At 38.6% G+C, this 23,539-nt stretch overlaps 1 protein-coding gene across 2 annotated transcripts in view; it reads right to left on the bottom strand.

Moving 5' to 3' along the window:
• The window catches only part of LOC150078215 (protein D3-like), a 70,028-nt gene extending 48,916 nt beyond the window's left edge, over window positions 1-21,112 (bottom strand). Inside the window, exons 1-2 of one of the 2 annotated variants that reach the window (XM_090385504.1) lie at window positions 21,005-21,112; window positions 20,754-20,856 (exon numbers count right to left, since the gene is read on the bottom strand). In XM_090385504.1, coding sequence (XP_090241630.1) covers window positions 20,754-20,813 — 60 coding nt within the window. In that variant the 5' untranslated portion in view covers window positions 20,814-20,856; window positions 21,005-21,112. The other variant, XM_090385503.1, reaches the window with a different exon arrangement.
• Window positions 21,113-23,539: the final 2,427 nt, after the last annotated feature.

Genomic DNA, 23,539 nt, shown 5'->3' on the forward strand with positions numbered 1-23,539 from the left:
ATAAAAAAAAACCGTACATTCTTCAACTGTTTCCTTCATTATAAATGTCAACAGCTGAATATACTTTGTAATTGCATAAAAGTATCGGTAAGGGTATCATATCCACATGTTACAAGTTGCTGAACGAGAAGTTTTTTAGCCATATTTTGCCGCTTTATTGACCAATTGATACATCAAATTATTTTCTATAAGTAGCTTATAGACCTAGTCAGGATCGTTAGTTTATTCTGAATTGAGACAGTGAGATCTGGAAGTTAATTAATACTTAAATGTCCGTAGATTTACCATTCGTAACTTGCGCCATTGTTATACGATACATTATATCTCGAACTAGATAGCGTTAGTATAGTATAGTATATAATATAATATTGTCAATCAGCAAAATCTACTAATTTTGTTAAACTTCGCTGTCAATTAAATTGTACTTTTAACTAAATACATATAACGACTTAGATTACAAACGAAACATAATTAATTAATACATAACTTGATACGGAAGTTATATAAACAGAACTCGTAGATAATATTTGACACTGAAAAATATATATAGCAATATAACTGTATTGGGATACAAGTTTAGGGTTATAATTTTGTACTGAAATTGAAATTTCATTGAAATTAAATTGAAATCATGACTCAGACCAGAGCAGCAAAGCAAAAGGCTCAAGCTAATGGGAGTGCTGTGGCTCAGAGGAGAACTACGGGGGGGGGGCAGTTGCCCTCTGAATCACAGCCTTTTAAAATGCACTGCTTACATGATGCTTGTGGAGCAATCGGGTATGGGACATGATATTGCCATGGGGGATGTCTTTGTGTGTGTGCACGATGCAAGGAATGTAACGAAATCAGGCAACAACTCAACGTTGTTATGGGCTTATATGAGAGCTTGAAGGACAGGGTGGATGCCCTCGAAGGATTTAAAGTGAGGGCCTATCAATCTCTCAGATGCCCACATCAACGCCAGAGCTTGCAATTGGTCATTACGCAACACAGTGGCAACCCCCAAGGCAGAATGCACTGGTCCCACAGGAACTAGTAGTTGTTGGTGATTCTATTGTCAGAGAAACAGGGAACATGCTTTGTAAAAAGAATACTTTGGTATTGGTATTGATGTTTAAAGGCACAAGGGCAGCTAAGGCCAAAATGTGCCAGGTCCTACATTATTATTCTAAGGTAATGTAATGTAATATAATATAATATGTTCTATTTTGGCATCATAGGAATTCATATATATGTATTTGCTTCAGAAATGTATAGAGTGTAGCTAGGTCAGCACTATTGCCAATCATGTGGTTAAGCGATAACAGTTCCTGTAGTTGTGATTGAGAGTGGAAAATTCTTCTGAAAGGAGAATAGTGAGGACAATCTAAAAGTATATGCTTGACTGTAAGCGGTTGTGAACAATGCGTGCATCGAGGTGGGTCATCCCCCATGAGTAGAAACATATGGGTTAGATGAGTATGTCCAATCCTTAGTCTTGCTAGAACAACTTCTTCCTGTCTATTTTGTCTAAAGCTGGAAATCCATAACGCAGGTTCTTTTTTGATTTGGAGCAACTTGTTATTACTTTGTGCCTTCCATATTTCTGACCACTGAAACATATAGACTTTTTTTTATATGCTTCAAATAATCTCTATATGGTACTTTATAATTTACTGGAGTTGTACTGTTTGGATTTTTGGCTGCCTGATCTGCTCTCTCATTGCCTAAGATACCAGAATGCCCTGGGATCCAGCAGAATTTCACTTTATGATTCCTACTTCGTAGGTGGTTAAAGTAGCAAATGATTTGTTTTTCGATTGGTTGTGATACTGAAAACTGATTACCCAAAGCAGACACTGCACTCAATGAATCAGTGTATATTATACTGCTAGTATTGTGGATAGTGTTAATATTCTGTAAGGCTAGTTTAATTGCATATAACTCAGCAGTGTAACTGCTACATTCAACTGGTAGTGATATGGAGACTGTAAAAGATGGAAAGACAGCTGCGGCACCAACTGTAGAATCTGTTTTTGAGCCATCTGTATATATTTGGTAGCTTTGTATATTGTTGAGGGCATGTTCTTTATGTAGTTGTTTGATATTTTCATCTGCCAGGGAGTTCTTTCCCCATTGCTGAAAGTGCGTATCACAGTGAGGGAGATTTACAGACCAGGGTGGATCAGGAATATCGCTTTCTTTAAGTATGTTATCAAAATCAATATTCCACATGTGAAGCAAATCTTTTAGTCTCATGCCAGTTGGTCTATTTTCATTCGGTTTACTGTTATAGAACGTTGTCCACTCGGGGTTGGAAAGCAATGGTCGAATGGGATGGTCTGGAAGGCTCTGAATTTTAGCTGCATAATTCAGAAGCAATATTTTCCTTCGAAGGTGAAGTGGAGGTTCGTGTGCCTCTACATACAGACTCTGAACAGGGGATGTTCTAAATGCGCCCAGAGCAGTTCGAAGGGCACTGTGTTGGATGGTATTAAGTCTGATTAATGCGCTTTTCCTAGCTGAATCATATACAATAGCACCGTAGTCTAAACGAGATCTGATGATAGCACGATACAAATGTAATAGAGTGTATCTATCAGCTCCCCATGTCATAGCAGAAATGGACCTAAGTATATTAAGTTTCTTTAGACAGACAGTTCGGAGGTATGTGATATGTGAAACAAAGTTCAGTTTGGTGTCCAATATTAGGCCTAAAAAACGGAAATTGCTGGTGAGAGGGATCAAATGGTTTTTTAATCTGAGTTCTGGTTCTCGGTGTATCTTACGTTTTTTGCAAAAGTGAACTGCAATTGTTTTTTGATCTGATAAACGATATCCATTCTGCATTGCCCATTCCTCCAACTTATTTATAGAGAGTTGCAGCTGTCTTTCAATGGTATATATATTTTGGGAACGACAAGATATAGATAGATCATCAGCATACATATATAGTTCTACAGTATTTGGGATGTTGTGTGTTATGGTGTTCAGTCTAAGTGAAAAAAGGGTAGAGCTCAGTACTGATCCTTGCGGGATACCTTCTTCTTGAGTGTAGGACCGGGAAAGTACAGATTGATAGCGGACCTGAAAGGTTCTGTGTTGAAGAAAATTTTTAACGAATTCTGGTAAGTGCCCTCGCAATCCTATGGAATGAAGCTCTCTCAATATGCCGTATCTCCAGGTAGTGTCGAAAGCCTTTTCTATATCGAAACTTACCATTACAAGATGTTCATTTTTGACGTAAGCATTGCGGATGTTAGTCTCGGCTTTCACCATTAGATCTAAAGTGGATCTGTTTTGTCGGAAACCAAACTGATTGTTGTTCATCAGTTCTTTAGTTTCAAGAGCCCAGGTAAGCCGTCTGTGTATCATTCTTTCTAGGATTTTACTTAGGCAGCTAGTTAGAGAAATAGGTCGGTAATTTTCTGGAAGTATGTGGTCTTTTCCTGGTTTAGGAAAGGCCAAAATGATGGAATGATGCCAGGAAGATGGATATGTACCCTCAAGAAAAATCCGATTATAGAATATTAATAGTAAATTCAAGGCTGTACTGTTTATATGTTTCAGCATTACATAATATATACCATCAGGTCCAGCTGCGCTGTTAGGTGATCTCTTTAAAGCTGCTTGCAGTTCAAATAGGTTAAACGGTTGATTATAGCCAATATATTGGGAAGTATGGAAATTTATTTTGTACCTTTCTGCTGAAGCTTTGATTTTAAGAAAAGAGTTGCTATATGCTGACGTGGCAGATGTTTGGTAAAAGTTCTCTGCAAGGACGTTAGCTATTCCTTGACAAGAAGAAATTTCCTGTCCATTTTTGATTAAGATGGGGGAAGGAAGAGGTGGATATTTCCCATTTAATTGCCGAATCTTTTTCCAAATGAGACGACTGCTAGTATCCTTTGTAATAGTGGAAGCAAACTGTATCCATGATTCCTTTTTGGCTTTTCTTCTAACTTGCCTAGCTTTTGACTTTAGCCTTTTATACTGAATTAGATTGTTGGTAGTTGGGAACTTCCGGAACAGGTTCCAAGCTTTATTTTTTTCCTTTTTGGCATTGGTACATGCTTCATTCCACCAGTGTTTAAGGTTTTTGTGTTTAAATGTGTAGGCTTGAGATATTGCTTCGGAGGCAGTGGTCAGTATTTGTCTGGTAATATGCTCTGTGGCATCATCAATGGATTGTAGTTTGATCAATTGGCTATCAAAAGAAAGACGGGTTGAAAACTTTTTCCAGTCTGCTCTGGAGAATTTCCATTTTTAGCGATTATCAGGATATGATGTTTGAAGCGTTTGGATTCTGCATATGATTGGAAAGTGATCACTGTTGTGTGGGTCGTTTAATACTGTCCATTCTATACTGGGGTATAATATGGGGGAACAGAGTGTTAAATCAATTGCTGACATAGATCCAGTGGGAAGGTGAGTATAAGTATTTTCACCAGTGTTCAGTAATGTCAGATTCAGTTGGTCTAGTATCGTCTCGATCAAGTGTCCTCTACTGTCCATGTGGTCTGATCCCCACAATGGATGATGCGCGTTGAAATCACCAAAGATACAAAAAGGTGGTGGTATCTGTCTTATAAGGTCTTCTAGTTCTTTAAACGTGCACATCTTGTTAGGTGGAAGGTACAGAGATACTAGAGTTAGAATTTGCCCAACTGATACACGTACGGCAATGGCTTCTAAGTGGGTTTGAAGCGGAATGTTTCTAGATGGTATTTTACGGTCAACTAGAATCGCGACACCTCCACGAGCGGATAATGAGGAGTTTCTATCTTTTCTGTAAAATGTAAAATTTCTGATTGATGGAGTGACTTGTGGAGTTAGATTAGTCTCTTGTATGCAAACGGCTATAGGACCATATCGGGAGATTAAATCATAGATGTCATCGGTATTGCTGCGTAAACCTCTACAATTCCATTGAACAATGTTCTGCATTATCGGGGTTTAAGGAGGGAAGGCGAGTCTGTCTGTTTCTTGTGAGTGGGTTGCTTTTGACGGTCGTATTTCATTTTATCTTTTCTAGGAAAATTGGGACGTCCGGAATCTGTATCCTCTTCTACGTCATCAGTTTGACCTGATGAAAATCCAGTCTCTATATCATCTTCTGCATGAAGATCAAGAACTGTTTCATCGTGTGTAGTTATATTTTCAGAGTCCATTCTATTTGAGTTTGCCTTTTGTGATTCAGTGGCTTGTTGCCTTCGTGATTTATTTGACATTTTATCACAGGATTTTATTTTGGGCGGAACTGTGATAGGGGTATTGCTTATTTCATCAACTACAACGGGTTTGCTGGTAGGTTGAGGTGTTGATAGCACAGATCGTGCCCATTCTGCAATGGATGTATTGGGCGGAATTGATACATCAGTTTGGGTTGAAACAGCTTGGCATTTTAGTGTAATGGCAGCGTACGTGGTTTTTGGGATAGTTGACTTTATTTGCTTTCTTGCTTCTTGATATGTGACCTTATTCTCAGTCTTGTACTTTTGTATTCTTTTTTCAATTTTCCAGAGTTCGCATGATTTTGAGTATGCTGGATGGTCATTCTTGCAATTTGGACATTCCGGAGCCTTTGCAGTGCACTCTGTTTGTGAATGGTTTTTTGACCCGCAGTTAGGACAAGTATTTTCGCCTCTACATGTTGTTTGGGAGTGACCAAACTTTTGGCACTTGAAACATCTTAAAGGGTTTGGAATGTATGGGCGGATACGGCAGTTTAGGTAGCCTGCTTTAACTGAGGTTGGCAAATTTGGTGTACTAAAGGTCAGTATAATATTACGTGTGGGAACAAGTTTGTCATCCTTCTTTATCATAATTCTTCTTGCTTGAGTTACTTTCTGTTCTGCTAATTCCACGACTATCTCCTCTTCAGTTACGTTCAACAAATCCCACTCACTTATTACTCCTTTTGAGGAGTTCAAGGTGTTATGTGGTGAGACTTTGATTGGGATTCCGCTTATAGATGTCATTTTTAATAAAAATTCTGAATGCCTTGCTTGAGTGGTCTCAATTAAGAGATCTCCTGATTGGAGCCTTTTCACCATTTTCGGTGTACCTGCTGCATTCTCGAGACATCTCTGGATGACAAAGGGAGAGAGTCTGCTTAGCGGCTGAGTCGATAAAGAATGTACAATCAGAAAAGCTGGTGGTTCTGATTTGTTACAGTCTTTGTAAAAAGAATACGTGGAACAGGACCAGGGTATGTCTGCCAGGGGCAAAGGTGGATGACGTTATAGAGCGGATATCATCTTTTAAGGGCACAAAAGGTGATATAGTTGTACACGTTGGCACTAATGATATTAAGAGTAGGAGACCAGCAGAATTACTTAACAAGTACAGGTCACTGTTGAAAAAAAAAGCTGTGAATTAGGGTTAAATTTGAAAGTGTCTGCAATTCTGCCCAGACATGATAGGAGGGAGTATATGACGAGAGCCTTGTCGATCAATTCAGCCCTGGAAAGACTGTGCAAGGGTCAAGAGGTAGAATTTTTTTCAACCTGGTCTGTACTTGCTAACAGAAGGGACTGCTTCTACAGGGATGGGATACACTTAAATAGAAAGGGTGAAAGAATATTTGCTGATGTTATCGAGGCAGTGTTGGGTTGGAAAACAGCTAGTTTGGGAGGGATACAAGGACTAGTAGATTAACAGTAGCCACTGGCAGAGGTGAAAGTGATTCTTGCACTGCCTCTATTGGAATGAGCAGAAGCCTAAAAAACAAGATGCAGGATATTTCAGAGACTGCTGGGAGCCATTGCGGTACAAGTAAACACATGGATTGTGTTAGGGTAGCTAAGAAAAAGAACAGGTGCATGTATACTTGCGTGTACACCAATGCTAGGAGTTTGGTAAATAAATTTGATCAATTTGAGGTACTGCTCAAAGCATCAAAGGCAGATATTGTTGGGATATCAGAGACGTGGTGTCACACAGATATAAGGAATGCAGAACTGAAATTTGGGGAGTACGTCTACAGAAAGGACAGGAGGGGTTATGCTATTAGTTAAGAAACATAAAATCCAAGGAAGTGAAGCCAGTTGACATCGCTGTACGGTGCAGTGTCGAGTCAGTTTGGTGTGACATAAGCATTGGGAGATCAAATTTGAGAGTAGGAGTGTGCTATAGGCCTAATGACTCTGATGAGTATAATAAGAAACTGTACAGGGAAATAGAGTGGGCCAGTAAATCAGAGTCTTATAATGGGGGATTTTAATTTCCCAGATATTGACTGGAATTTGTGGGTTGGTCACTCACACACTATCAAGGCTTTTGTGGATTTATTGGATGATTGTTTTCTACATCAGCATGTTAGGGAGGCAACTAGAGGGAGTAATACTCTTGATTTGATTATCAGAAGTGATTCTTCATGCATTAAGAATCTGCAGATAAAGGAACCACTAGGTGGCAGTGGAGCTTAGAGGGGAACAGGTATCCTATGTGTTATCAGAACACTCAGCCTAAAACACTGATGGATCCAATATCTCTCTCTATTACAGAAGATTTAGGAGAAGTCCGGTTGGCCTGCCTCCCTAAAATCCACTCATGCACACCTTCTCGATGGTAAGCCCTGTTATGTCACTTAGGTGGCAACGAACGTGTAGAGTGGTTCTCTTCAAGACGCCTGGTCAGCGTGAAGAGGAAAAGACCAAACCCTCCAGCAATGAGAGCACAACAATACAAATGGCCCTCAGTCCCCAGCAGCTTTCACTCTCCCTCTTACGGCAGCGAGAGGATCAGAGTGGAAGCAGAGGGTGCTAAGAATCTCTGGGTACGACCAGGCTGCCATGCACGGAAATTGAACTTGGCCTGTTATAACGTACGATCACTCATCGGTGAAGACAGGATATTAGAGCTGGAAAAGAAATTAGAAAATGTGAATTGGAATATCATCGGTTTGGCTGAAACAAGAAGAAGAAATGAATCACTTATAAGTTTATCAAGTGGAAATCTGCTGTACACCAATGGAAACAGTGAAAGGAGTGAAGGTGGAGTTGGGTTTCTGGTCCATAAAGATTTTAAAAACAACATTTTGGAATTCAAAAGTACATCACCAAGGGTGACAAGACTAACACTCAAGATTTCTAAGATGTACAAGCTAAAGATTATAATGATTTATGCACCAACATCGAGCCATGATGATGAAGAGGTTGAAGAAATGTACACCGAAATTGAGTCTTCTAGATCAGCAGAAAACCCACTACACTATTATTATGGGGGGACTTCAATGCTAAGGTTGGAAAAAGGCAAAACAGCGCAGAAAGAGGAACTATAGGAAATTTTGGAATTGGTGAAAGAAATAAAAGAGGTGAAAGACTTGTGGAATTTGCAGAATCTCAAGGACTGTCAGTAATGAACACTTTTTTCAAGAAAAGGGTGAACAGAAAGTGGACATGGAAGAGTCCAAATGGATTAACAACTAATGAAATCGACTTCATCCTCACTAACAAAATATTTATTGTGAATGATGTTACCGTTCTGAATAAGGTAAATGTTGGAAGTGATCACAGAATGGTAAGATGTACACTTGATATAGATGTAGGAAAGGAAAGGAAAAAAACTGACTCGAGTAAATAATACAAAAGGTCTTTGAGATAATAGAGGAGAAAAAGGAGTATGTACTGGAACTTAAGACCAAGTTTGAGCTTCTACAGACCGCTCAGGACCAAGATATCGATGAGGAATATTACAACTTTCTAAAAGTGATAAAGCCCAAGAAACCTATAGGGAAACAGAAATCCAAAGAAGAAAAAATTAATCAAGAAACACTTGTCGTGATGAACCGAAGACGACAAATGAAGAGCAAGAAAAACACTGACAGGGAGAAAATTGAGTATACTGAGTTTTGCAAAGCCATTAGAAAGAGACTCAGAGAGGACATAAGAAGATTTAACACAAGAAAAGTAGAACAAGCATTAAGGGAAAACAAAGGATTTAAATCAGCAGCCATGAGCAGTAATACAGAAAGACAAATGATACTGAAACTGAAGAATAGCGATCGTGTACTTATAAACAGCAGAGAAGGCATAATTCAAATAGCAAAAGACTACTATAAAGAATTATACAAGGAGCGAGGGAATGATACCAGCAGTGGGGAAGATGGATTGCAAAGTAGCAACACATACGACATACCTAATATTCTTCCTGATGAGGTAGAACATGATTTGAAGAAAATGAAGAATCGGAAAGCCCCGGGGGAAGATGAAGTTACTGTAGAGTTGTTAAAATTGGGAGGAAGAGACATAACACAAAAACTGGCAAGGCTCTTCACAAAGTGCATTAGAAAAGGTGTGATGCCTAAGCATGGAATAATGCAATCATAGTTTTGCTGCATAAGAAAGGAGATAAATCAGAAATTGGAAATTATAGACCAATTAGCTTGTTATCCCACATCTACAAGTTGTTCACAAGGGTCATTACTAACAGATTAGAAAGAATACTTGATGAGAATCAACCGAAAGAGCAAGCTGGCTTTAGGACAGGATTCTCAACTATGGATCACCTTCACGTAATATCACAGCTAATGGAGAAAGCAAATGAATATAAAACACCATTATGCCTGGCATTTGTGGATTATGAAAAGGCATTTGACTCCATACAGCATAAGGCAATGTTTCAGTCACTGGAAAGACAAGGCATAGATACCCCATATATTATGATTTTGCAGAAAATATATGAGAGTGTTACCTCCTTTATTAGACTAGACAAAGACAGTAGCATATTTAAAATCGAGAAAGGAGTTCGACAAGGAGACAATATCTCCGAAGCTGTTTACTGCTGCCCTTGAGAAAGCTTTCAGAAGATTAGACTGGTCGCAGAAAGGAGTCAATGTGAACGGAGAGTACCTAAACCATTTACAATTTGCAGATGACATTGTGGTCATAAGCCACGATCCCAAAGAATTAGAGGAAAATCTTAATCAGTTATGCACAGTTAGTAAGGATTTTGGACTAAAGATGAATATGGCAAAAACAAAAGTAATGATGAACAAGTATGCCATGGAAAGGGAAATAATGATTGAAGGAGCAGTAATTGAAAAGGTGGAGTCCTATACTTATCTGGGACAAGTTATTAACTGTAATAATGATAAATGGCTGGAAGTCAAGGGAAAAATAAATTCTGGATGGATAGCATTCAGGAAATATAGTCACATACTGAAGAGCAATATCCCAGTTTGTCTGAAACATAAAATTATGAATCAATGTATACTCCCCACCATGACTTATGGAAGTAAAACTTGGACACTCACCAAAAGAATGGAAGAGAAGCTGAGAACTACACAGAGAAGAATGGAAGGAATTATATTGTGAATCAGACTGTTAGATAAGAAGAGAAACACATGGATTAGGCAGCAAACTCAAGTAAACAACATTCTTATCAAAACTAAAGAACTAAAATGGTCTTGGGCAGGACACATAGCTCAAAGACATGATGACAGATGGACTAAGAATATAACAGAATGGTACCCAAGAGGAGCTAGAAGAAAACCTGGAAGACAAAGGCAGAGATGGATAGATGAAATTCATGAGTTTTTGGGTAGTAAATGGATGGCCAGTGCTCAAAACAGAAGGAACTGGAAAGTTGCTGGAGAGGCCTTCATCCTGCAGTGGATTGAAAATGGCTGATGATGATGAGGTGGCAGTGATCACAGTGTGTTGAAGTGGGATTTACTCAAAGAGGTAACTACCATGAGGGGTAAAGGGAAGGGTTATTGCTTTCATAAAGGCGACTACGATGGTCTGAGACAGTATTTAAATTCTATACAGTGGGACCAACTGATCATGTTACCAACAGCAAATTCAAAATGGGAAGCATTCAAAAGAACTTATCTTGGAAGCTACTAGGCTTTACATACCAACTAAGAAATATTGTTCAAGGTTTAGGCCTAAATGGATGTCAGATGAACTAATGAGACATATGGCAGAGAAGAAAAATGCATGGGATACATATAAATTAACACGTGACACAGAAACCTATGATAGATATAAGTTGATCTGTAACCAAGTTACAAAGGAGGTTAGGCAGATTACGAGAAATCTTTGACAAGGGATGCAAAGAAAAACAGCAAAGAGTTCTTTACTTATGTAAACTCTAGAAGGAAGGGGCTGAATCAGATTGGTCCACTTGATATCGATGGTTCAACTGTTCATGATCCTGCTCAGGTAGCTAACAAACTAAATAAATATTTTGCATCAACATTCAGACATGAGGAGTTATTCGGCGAGAGGAATGCCAGAGGTGTATTCAACTCTGGAAGTAAGCTAGATAATCTTGTAATAACTGAGAGTAAAGTGGAGGAGAAATTATTGAAGAAAAACACAAGAAAGGAACCTGGGGTGGACAGGATCTATCCACTTATATTAAAGGAGGCAGCAAAGGAAGTAAGCAAACCCTTAGCCATAATTATGAGAGCTTCCTTGGACTCAGGGGAGGTACCCATAGACTGGAGATGCGCAAATGTGACCCCAATTCACAAAGGAGGATCAAAGCCTGACACAAGTAATTATAGACATATGAGTTTAACTTCTGTTCCAGGAAAATTAATGGAGGCACTGGTTAAAGAAGCACTGCAGGATCATCGAGACAAGACTTCAGTTATAGCTAGGACACAGCATGGTTTTGTTAAGGGGAAGTCTTGCCTGACAAATCTGATTGGATACTATGATGCAATCACAAAAGAACTGGATGCAGGGAATAACTTTGATATTATATACTTGGATCTTAGAAACGCTTTTTATACTGTTGCACATGGAAGACTGCTGCACAAATTGGAGCAGTGTGGCATTGGTGGCAAATTGTTGCTATGGATAAAGGGATGGTTGAGTGGCAGAAGATAGAGAGTGGTAATTAATGGACACTGCTCATCGTGGACTAATGTTATTAGTGGAGTCCCTCAGGGCTCAGTGTTGGGTCCATTATTGTTTTCTGTATTTATAAATAATATTGATGATGGTATATCAAGCTTAACGTCCAAATTTGCAGATGATACAAAAGTTAGCAGGGTTGTGAAGGACACTTCTGATGCTATGCTGCTGCAACAGGATCTGGAAAGGTTGAGCAGATGGGCTGAGCAGTGGCAAATGAAGTTTAACATTGACAAATGTAAAGTACTACATATGGGAAACAGCAACCCCAGAGCAACGTATCAACTCTGTGGTACTACACTGACAGTGGTAGAGAATGAAAAGGACCTGGGGGTAATTGTGCAGGCAGATATGAAGTTCTCCAAGCAGTGCAGACAGGCTGCAAGAGTAGCTCATGGAGTCTTATCAATGATATACAGGAATTTTTCTAGAAGGGATAAGGAGGTGATTATTCCTTTGTATAAGGCAATGGTCAGGCCACACCTTCAGTGCTGTATACAGGTCTGGAGGCCTCATTTTAAAAAGGATGTAGAGCTGCTGGAACGAGTACAGAGAAGGGCAACAAGGTTAATAAATGGAACAAAGGGTTGCTCTTACGAAGAAAGGCTTAAGTTTTGCAAATTACAGTGTCTGGAGACTAGGCACCGGCAAGGTGATCTGATAGAGGTGTATAAAGCCTTAAGTGGTTTGATCATGCTCAATGCTGATGGGATTCTGCCTCTTACTCAGAATAATCACCTGAGAGGGCATAAATTCAAATTGAGGAAAGACAGATGTGCGGAAATTTGCTTTAGCCAGCGGGTGGTTGGTTGGTACAACAGATTTCCATCCCTTGTTGTGGAAGTTGATAGCCTAAATAAATTTAAGGCTTTTGGTATTTCGAACGAACGGAGGGTTGAAGTGGAAGTTTTTTTTTTTTTTTTTTGTCTGGCTGATGCTGCATAAGCTTGCTTTCTTGCATCATATGCCTCTACTAATGCTAATACCTCCCTGATCTGTATGAGGACTATGGCATTAGGAGGTTAGAAAAGATACTTGCTATTGACAATATTGCTTGAAAATTTCACTGGAAGGAGTACATCCTTAGGAACATTATCTAACAATTAAAAATATCTTAACGTTTGTTTCATCTGTTTAATCTTTCCTTTGAATTATGTTTTTTTAAAACAAAACTGTAATCCATTTTAAATACTGTAATCCATTTTGGTCCTTGAGATTGTCACAAACATTCTCTCAGATATGCCAGACAAGCTGTACTTGCTACCCGGGAGTCTAAAACGCTGATAGAACTGATATTCAGGTGATACTCAAGACAAGTGGACCCAATTTCGGCGAAGTCCGGACGGTCTGTGACAGCCAAATCCTCTGCTTGCACCTTCACGATGTGGGACTGTTACTAATCCTGAGTATAACCTCCATGCACAAGTACATGGTGGGTGACCACCCAGGTGTGAACCAACATAGTAAGCAGAGTTCGAGGTGTGGTGCCCACACCACACGGAGGAACGCTGCCCCTCTATGTTACCAGGCAGTACTACGAGGTAGATGACTCTCATCAACCGGTGAAATACCACCACTTTGCTTATTGGAGGCTTGAAGTGGTGGAACCCATGTTTAGTCTCTAGAGCTAAGTTCCATTCAACCCTTCCCTAACTCTTCCATCATGCAGTATGATTGATGACCTTTAAAGGTTATGATGAATGTCGTGGTGAGATCCAATATTCCTTACATTTCGAGGGTACAGCTCTAAAACGGTGTTCGCAGGCCGGTCGCTAGTTAGTACACTGGACCGAACCTATTGGTAACTCTCTAGGAGGCTTCCGGATCAGCTAGTGTATAATCTTGCTACCTCTACTCTGCCAGATAGTGACTGGAGGGAGTCTGAGTAGTGTGTATGCGGAGAGCATTGTTGAGGCCACATTATGTCAAGGATCTGGGTATATTCTTACCACGTGTATGCCATATCCAAAAATTTCATTACTTCATACAGCATGTCCCACACACTTTTTCTTACTATTGAATACACCATGAATTATCAAACTAATAGAGCAAGCTGATCTGCGTAAAGATCTAAACCTCCCAAGCACTTCCTAATTCATTTCACAAATATACGTGGTCTCAATTCTAATCTCAACGATGTCCATTTCCATTTGCAGTCTGCCAAACCCCATGTACTTTTTCTGACAGAATCTCAGTTATAGGTTGATTCAACTACTGCTCATCTCAGATGCCCAAATTATTTGCTGTATGATTCCTTTCGCCTCAAAGGTGGTACTTGTGCATATGTCCGTTCTGATATTCCCTGTCAGAGACTTGGCAATTTGGAATCTCCTCTCTTCGATCTTCTCTGGCTTAAAATCTCTCTACCTCATTGTGTCAAATTCATCTGTTGTCTCTACCGTTCTCCCAATTCCACTAATCACTTGGAGCTCTTTGACTTTCTCCAGTCCAACTTTCCTAACAGTGAGGTAATTTTCCTTGGTGATTTTAATGTTCACAACTCCAGCTGGCTTCTGTTTTCTAGTCACACCGACCCAGCAGGTCGAGATGCTGAGGCTTTTGCAATTACTAATGACCTAGCACAGATTTTTCATTTACCTAGAAGAATACCGGACAATCCTAATCATACAGCCAATACGCTTGATCTTTTTCTCACAAACAACCCTTCTAAGTACACAGTGAAGTGAGAGGTCCTTTAGGCACTTCAGATCACAACTTGATGATTGTCTCTTCTCCAAATGGAACCTTTTATCTCATGGCTATTCCCAACCTCGTGTTGTTTGGCATTACAAGAATGCAAAATGGGATGACCTGTGAGACTTCTTTTCTTTGGTCAGATTACTGTTTCAAAACTTCTGATGTCACTGTTTGCTCATATCGTGTCAGTGAAATTATTCTTGCAGGAATGGAATCCTTTATCCCACACTCCACTTTAAAATCTCGTCCTTTATTTAAACCTTGGTTTTCCAATAAATTTGCTAAGGCTGTTCAAGAGAATAATGTTGCATATCGTAATTGGCTTGTTTCTGATTCTTCAGTTTCATTTTCTGCCTACACCAAAGCCCGCAACAATTGTAAAGCAGTTATTAATCAGTCCAAACTAGAGTTTGAACAGGCTAAGAGTAGAAAACTTGCTTCTTGCCCTAATGGGTAGCCGAGCATTCTGGTCTCTTGCCAAAGCTATTGGCCACAACTTTTGCCCATCTCTGCTCCCACCTCTGTCCAAACCAGATGGTTCTGTTGTCACTTCGGCCAAGGATAAAGCTGACCTGCTAGCATCCCATTTTTCTTCCAGCTCATGTATTAATGATCTTGGTAAAGCACCTCCCACCATTCCCAACACGCTCCATTCAATGCCTCCTGTGGTCTTCCGTCAAAAGGATATCAGAAGAAATTTGATGAATCTTGATGCTAAGAAAGCTCCAGGTCCTGATGGTATTTCTCCACTTGTTCTCAAAACCTGTGCTCCTGAACTTACTCCTATTCTTTGCCGCCTTTTTTCACTTTCTTATTCCAAAGGTGTTTTTCCTTCTGCTTGGAAATTTGCTCATATCCAGCCAGTTCCTAAAAAAGGTGACAAATCCTTCCCATCCAATTATCGTCCCACTGCAATTACTTCTACTCTTTCTAAAGTAATGGAGAAATCAATTAACCACCAACTCCTAAACTACCTAGAAACCTTCCGTCTGATCAACGATCACCAGTATGGATTCCATCAGTGTTGATCCACTGGTGATATTCTGGCTTATGTTACCCATTTATGGACTAATTCAATGGAATGGTTTGGTGAAACACAAGTAGTTGCTCTCTTGACATCTCAAAGGCTTTTGATCGTGTTTGGCATAAAGGTCTTCTAAACAAGCTTCCATCTTATGGTTTGCCAACTGTTTTTAGTAATTGGTTATCCAGTTTTTCTCTCTGATCGCTCACTGAGGGTGATGGTAGATGGCTCTCTGTCTTCTAATTTCTCCACTAATGCCGGTGTCCCCCAAGGTTCAGTTCTTTCCCCCACTCTTTTCCTCTCGTATATTAATGACCTTCTTCCATTGACTGGAAATCCTATCCATAGTTCTGCCAATGATAGCACATTGCATTCCACTTTCCATTTTGAGAAACCTTGTCCTGCTCAATCAGCTTCAACTTCTCGAAAATCTGCTACTAATTCCTTAAATGCCGATCTTCAAGTAATTCTGCAGTGGGGCAAAGACAACTTAGTTGATTTCAACCCTTCTAAAACTCAGTCTTATCTTATATCTCGCAAAAAGGATTCTTTTGCTCCTATGCATGGCGCCTCCGTAGCCAGGTGGGAAGGAGCAGCAGTGCATAGCACACGCTTCTTGATTAGACCGGGGTTCGAGCCCGTCACCACCAAATACGGAGGATGCGGAAAGGTCAGGGAATGACCACCTCATATCCCCGGAGCAATATGGCCTTAGTTGCTAATGCTCCTGAAAACCAAATAACAATAACAAATAACAATAAGCTCCTATGCTTATCTTTACTGACACTCTGATTACTAGGCAAAATCATATATCTCTTTTTGGGATTACCCTGACTTCTAATCTCTCTTGGCACAAGCACATTACAAATATTGCTTCCTCTGCATCTAAAAAACTTGGTTTTCTCTTTCGCTCTCGGCGTTACTTTTCTTCCAAACTGCTGCTCACTCTGTATAAATCGCAAATCTGCCCTGCCATGGAATATTGTTCCCACATCTGGGGTGGTGCCCCCAAAACCTCTCTCAGGCTTCTTGATTCCATTCAGAAGAGGGCAGTTAGGTTAATTAATGATTCATCTCTAACAGTCTCTCCACTCGCTTTCTCATAGACATACCGTTTCTGCTGCATGCCTCTTTTACAGATACTTCCATGGGCACTGTTCTTCTGAATTGGCTTCTATAATTCCTGCTGTCTCTTTCAAAACAGTCCGAACACGTGCCGCCACCAGCCAACACCCATTTACTGTCCAACTTCAAACCCACAGAACCAACTTTTCATCTTCCTCACTTATTCATTCAACTGCTGTTTTCTGGAACAACCTTCCTTCATACGTATTTCCTGAAAATTACAAATCTACAGAAGTTCAAGTCCAATGTCAACAAATATCTTCTTTCGTCTTCTCAACCTCCAACCCAAGCACGGTACCAAGTACTATAGGTTCTAATACCTCTCGTGTTTGGGTTTCACATAAAAAAAATAAATAAATAAATAAATTTCAGAAATGTATCATTAAATTCTTTAGAAAAAAATCTCCATTATGCATACATAAAAAAAAAAGAGGCAATTCAAAACATGGCTATTTTTAATGTCAGCCCAAATTAGTGAGGTTTACTGTATATACTTGAACTTTAGCAAAGCATTTGAAATGGTTCCACATGGGAAGTTGCAGTATACGCTGCAGTCTATTACAGTTATGGGCAAAATCCTGACATGGATTGATGGATGACTGAAACAGGAAGTTAGAGGGATGTTCGAAGGTTTAGTGTAGGACCGTGCCGAACCATATTAGTACCTAAGGCAAGAATGAAAAATTGCATACTACTGTTAATCGTGGCAACACTGGCAATTATTTAATCTTTCTTTTGGCACCCCTTTCAGCTTTTAATCTGAGGCAAGAGCCTCATTTGCCCCACCCTTGGCATGGCTCTGGTTTAGTGTCAAACAATTTTAACTACAAAATGATTTTGTAGTTAACATTTTTGTAATTAACCAAGAAAAAGTCATTTGACATTTTCTTGGTTTACCGGAATGTACTTACAGCCCAAGCTAACTTGTAAAGTACTAGAAAGATACAGTTCTATGACATGATATGCACTGTTATTTGTATAAAGTAAAACTATATGTACAGAGTTAACATTATTTGACACTAAATCCTCACGTTATAAGTGGTCATTCTTCAGAGTAGGCCAGATCACAAGTAAGATTCAAGGTCTGATTCTATGGCCATTCTTGTTTCTGACCTTGGATGATATAAACAAGAAAATAAAGGATACAATGTTGAAATCTGCAGATGATATGAAAGGTGATGAATAATGGAAATCATGCTGAACTTCTTCGAAATGATTTCTCCAAATCATTTTGAAGAAGGACAGGCTTCATGGAGGTCAGAGAAATGACAATTATGTTTTAATGCTGCTAAACGTGCGGTTCCACATTTGAGAAATAGCTTTGGGAAAATAAAATGATCGAAAACACTGCTTGGGTGTTTTGATGCAGTGACGCATGAAGGTCAGCATGCAGTATAAGCAGGTGGCCAGGAGGGTACAGAGAGTTTTATCAATGACTTACCATACCTTTGCATAACAAAGTTATAGATACAGTAAAGCGGGAAAGAATTTATGGTTAGTCAGTGGTGAGACTGCACTTAGAATGCAGTTTTCAGATTTGGAAGTCACATTTCAGAAAAGACATTCAGCTGCTTTAAAGAATTCAAATACAGGCGACTTATCTAATACAAACAGCAAAGGAGCATCCACATGAGAAGAGATTTCCCCCTAAGAGGGGTCTGACTGAAGTGCATAAGGCAGTAGGGGAGTTGAGACAAATTGAATAACAGGACTGAATTGTCACATTGAAATGGGACACAAAAACAAGGAGTCATAAATCTAAACTATTGGGGAAAACTAACTGAACCTCAGGAAGTTTACATTTGGTCAACATGTCGACCAGTGGTTGACAACATGTTTATTAACTGCCTATGTGGGAAATTGGCAGTATGGTGAACTTTCAGGAGCAACTGGATAAAGTGGGAATTGTATAGGCAAGCTGGTTTTTTTTTTTACTAATGATGCTAAAGTTGGATTGTCACGACTGCAACACCAGGGTAACTGCCCGTCCACCAAGGAGAGACCAACAAGCCTTGACACAGTGCAGTCTGGGTGGCGGTATCCACCGAGAATAAGTGACATTAGTCTTCTCCATTTATAAAGCATTACTTATTTGAGGTAGTACAATGCCATGGCAATTCGTTGTGAAGGTATTCACAATATGAGATATAATTAAAACAATGCCAATTATCTACTTCGGCAGTTCACTACAAACAAAATATGGCGAAATGGCACTAACCTGTTCAATAGTAAATCTTATGCGTAGTCTCGTGCTTTATCCAAAATAATCATCTTAGTTTATACTATTGCACACCATCAGGCATCTCTCATATTGTGGAGTTAAACTTGTCACAATTGCAACACCGGGGTACCTGCCTACCCACCAAAGAGAGGTCAACAAACCATGAAACAGTGCCATCTTCCCTAATAGGGAAGCATTGCCTATTTGAAGGATTTATGAGTGAGGAGTAACTGCCCCTTTCCTCTTTCAATGGCATTTCTTCTTCCTCTCCTACTATCACTTTCTTCCACCTTTTTTGCTTTCCTAGGTCTAATAGGGACAGAGATGTAGATAAAAAAAAAGGTAAACTGCAGCCATTATCAACCCACTGCAGGATGCAAGCCTCCTCAACAATTCATGCTGACAGAATTGGACCATAATCTGCCACACTGGTCAAGTGTGGGTTGGCAGATCGACCGTATTTAGCAGTCAGGGGCTTGAACCCCAGTTTACTCAAAGAACGTGTGCTACTGCACTCCTGCTCATAACCACTCGGCTACAGAGGCCCCTTTCTGCCGAGAATAAGTAGCATTATTCTTCTCCATTGGTGAAGCATTACCTATTCGAGGTAGTGCAATACACAGCAACTCGTTGTGGAGGTATTCAAAATATGAGATACAATTAAAACAATGCTAATTATCTACTTCAGCAGTTCACTACGAACAAAACATGGCACTAAACCATTCACTAGTGAATCTTATGTGCAGTCCCATGCTTTATGCAAAATAATCACCTTTTTTTTTTACTAATGTAGCAAAAGCCTAGCTTCCTTGCATATTATAGCCTATACTAATAATCCATTTTTTTAAATGAGTCAAAGTTCAGCCCACTTGATGATACAAAACTTCATTGGTAAGAGAAAGAATCCAGTGATATGCTGATAATCTGCTAGCTAGTAGTAGTAGTGGCACTTGATACAAAGAAAAGCTTAGCAGGAAATATTTAAAAATATATATAGAGAAATAATAGTATACTTATTGTTTGTGATCCAAAAAGTAGAAGTTACCCCTGCACCTATCACACCTCTAAATGGAATAGATTTGCTTATATGGAGTCTGTTGGACACTTTTTCCTTTCTTTTTTTAAATTTATTTTTAGCTTTCGCCAAGCTGAAAAGTGTTTTATTAATTTTAATTTAACTAATCTATCCCATCTTTTCAATGTTTGAAATTACTTGATGTATGCATTTTTACTCTTCTATTATAACCCCTACCACTTTCAAATTTGGCAACTCTCACTTGAAAAAGAAAACAAGCAAATTTTTAGAGTTCTGTGTATTTAACAAGCAAAAAAAAGTCATATTGTAACACTATGAATCCTACAATTGTTATTTTCTTTTTGAAAATAAAATCCTGTTTTTTATGCCATTGAATTAAAAAATCCAACTTGAAAAACATTTTACATGAGTATTTTTAATGTCAGTACTGAAATCATTAATTTCATTTCTTTCTGAGCACCATATCTGAGTTGACATACAAATTAAAAATTAGACGTCATTCTATTCCCACGTCCCCTAGTGTTTGTAATTTGTCGTCCTCAGTTAAGGTAATTTTTATTTTCACTATCGAAAAACTCATGGTTATAGCACTTCTGATGCACTTTAGAATTACAACGTATACACTCCAAGCTCATCAGAGGTTCGCTTAAAAACTTTAAAAATTAAATGATTCCTAAATTAATTAAAACATTTATCATCAAGAAATAACATTTATTGATACTGTTTCAGCACCATTCCTTCATCACTCATTCCATATAAAATATTCCATGCTGAAGGCAAATTAAATCTTAACGTTACCTCTAACACGTGCTTAGGACTAGTGTCGATGACATCGGGCACAACTTTATGAGTTTCCATCGCTGTTTTCAAATTTGTTTCTTCGTCCTCTGCGAAAACTCGGCTACAAATCAATAACAGAAATAAATTAACTGTTAAAGCTGTTTGCATGTTTGACAGATTATTACATATGTTTTCTTATTACAGGCATATGGAGTTTACTTGAACATGCTATTAGCAATACCAGTGATAAACAGAACGCCAAAACTCACCCTTCCAATCCGGCAACAGTGCTTACTGATGAGAGCACGTTTCGTTCTAGAACGTCACGAAACGCCCTTCAAAATGTAAGAGCGACGCCTCTGACGATTTTTTTTTTTTATTATTTATTTATTTATTTGACTGTGTTAAATAATCATTATATCACAGATACCATTTAAAGTCAATTATCAGATAATTGTCATAATCACTTGTGCACGTAATATCCTTTTTGTTTTATATTAATTTTTTTAAAAATTGTCATAATGCAGATGATAATGCAGTACATGCAGCGGGCCAAATATAGAACACCCCAATTCTAAGCTGTTTGCTATGTTGAGAGGTCACGCAAATGTAATGCTATGTAGGGGCGGTTCAAGATTTTCGAATATAGGGGGACAGTTGCGAAACTATAAATTGGGAACCCCCGCCAGACTGCCTTACGTGATTTTTAACAACCATACCAATTGAGTTATCGGGTTATATGGTGCAAGCAAGCCTGAGGCGCACCAGCCAAAAAAAAAAAAAAAAAAAAATTCCTGAGTTACCTTGAGAGAAAGAGGAAACACCAAGAAAGACCCAAGGTTCTGAGCTGGATATCATCATTCTTTTTCTTGGTAATCTCTCTTTCTCTCTCTCTTTTTCTTTCAAGGTAAGTCAGGAAATTTTTTTTTTTTTTTTGGCTGGTGCAGCATAAGCCTCAGGCTTGCTTTGCACCATATGGCTAATAATAATAATAACATTAGTCGCTCTGACAATGGGTAACCTGGCGATACGGTAGTTTCGCCACTAAGGGGGCGACAAAGTAGCGTTCCGAGAATTATAAAGTTTTAATCATAATGTAGCAGTAAAAAAATCCAAATTATTTTAATCATAAGGAAAGGGGAACTATAACTTCTTTAGCTCCACACCTAGATTCATCTCTGATGCCATGCGTAATATTAGCGTTTGCCGCTGTAGAACAAACGACGCAACAGGCCTTTATTTATTTATGATAAAAAGCTTTATCATGCACTTTATATGCACTTTTCAATCAAATAATTGATTAATCATTAAAAGTTTTATTTTTTTTTTTATTATTTTTTTTTTCCAGACCCAAGATTTTGTGCTCTGAGAAAAAACATTCACTTTGGATATTGGCCACTTGCTGTAACTTTCAATATAAATAAAATCCTATGTAAACTTTAAAATATAATAATAATAAATTTCAAATGCAAATTAAAAAAAAAAACTTTCAAATATAAATTTTAAAAAAATAATAAACACAGCATTGTCAAACAGGTGGGAAGTAGCAGCAGTGCATAACACACGCTTCTTGATTAGACCGCGGTTCGAGCCCATCACCACCAAATTCGGCAAAGTCAGGGAATGACCACCGCATATTCCCGGAGTAATATGGCCTTAGTTGCTAATGCTCTTAAAAACCGAACAACAACATTGTCAAAGTATAAAAAGGGGGAAGTGAATTTTCTCTTTTTTCAGCCTTTAAGATCTGTTTAGCATATTAGTATTTTTTTTTTTTTTTTTTTTTTTTTTGCATATTAGGATTAGTACTAGAAAATAATGCAAGCTACGCAGCATCAGTAAAAAAAAAAAAAATAAATAAATAAAATATTTTGTCCATCCCTTCCAATAATTTTTCCAGTCCTTTATATATCCTTTATATGTCCTATATCCAGACTGCCCACATCGGGAATACCAGATTTTTGCGCAAATCTATCCTGCACCGTTCTTTTAACGAATTAAATTTATGTCTCCTTACGTGTCTTGTCCGAGAAAGAGTAAGGACAAAATCGGCATTTTGTTTACTCAGCTCGTGTAGAACAGAGGTTCCCAAACTTTTATGCCTTGTGCTGCTCCCTTAAAATATTTTCTAAATTTCGTGCTTCCCCATCTTCCATAACAAGTGCAAATAAACAGATTTAACATAACCTTTAGCTATGAGCATACTTTCGTGAATTAATACATACAGTACTTCAATACTGTACATTTAATCTCAAAGATTGAAATAAAATACGTTTTGTACCTGAATTAGTGGGGTGATTTGTCCATATTTTGTTTAAAAAAAGTGCTTCATGAAAACAACACGCGTCCCCCCAAAAAAACCAAGTGCGCCCCACACTTTGGTAACCTCGAGTATAGGGTGATCCAAGTAAATCTGCATCAAGGAAAATAATTACAGTTGTTCATCAGAAATTTGAACCGTCCTTTTCACAGTTCATCATATTACAGTACAGTTTTTCTCAACTGATTATAGACAAGGGCCCCTTCAGTACACTTACAGAAATTAATTATACCCAGACGCATCCATCAGTAAATATCCAGACCATCCCAGAGTGACTTAATGCTGCCACAAGAAAAATATTTTTTTGCACCCTATAATGAAAGCAAAAAAAAAAAAACAGAGTTAACCTTGATAGGATGCAGTAAGTCTTAGCTTGCAAACCACTTTGTTATTTTGACAGTGCAATTGGTTATGATGGTAGTCAACTGGCAATATTATACAAGTTAAGAAATGAGTGTTTCATATTAAAGCTAACTCTAATTAT

This window comes from Mastigoproctus giganteus, chromosome 11 (assembly GCF_048544385.1).
Source record: "Mastigoproctus giganteus isolate SK-2022 chromosome 11, ASM4854438v1, whole genome shotgun sequence".
Classification (NCBI taxonomy): Eukaryota; Metazoa; Arthropoda; class Arachnida; order Uropygi; family Thelyphonidae; genus Mastigoproctus; species Mastigoproctus giganteus.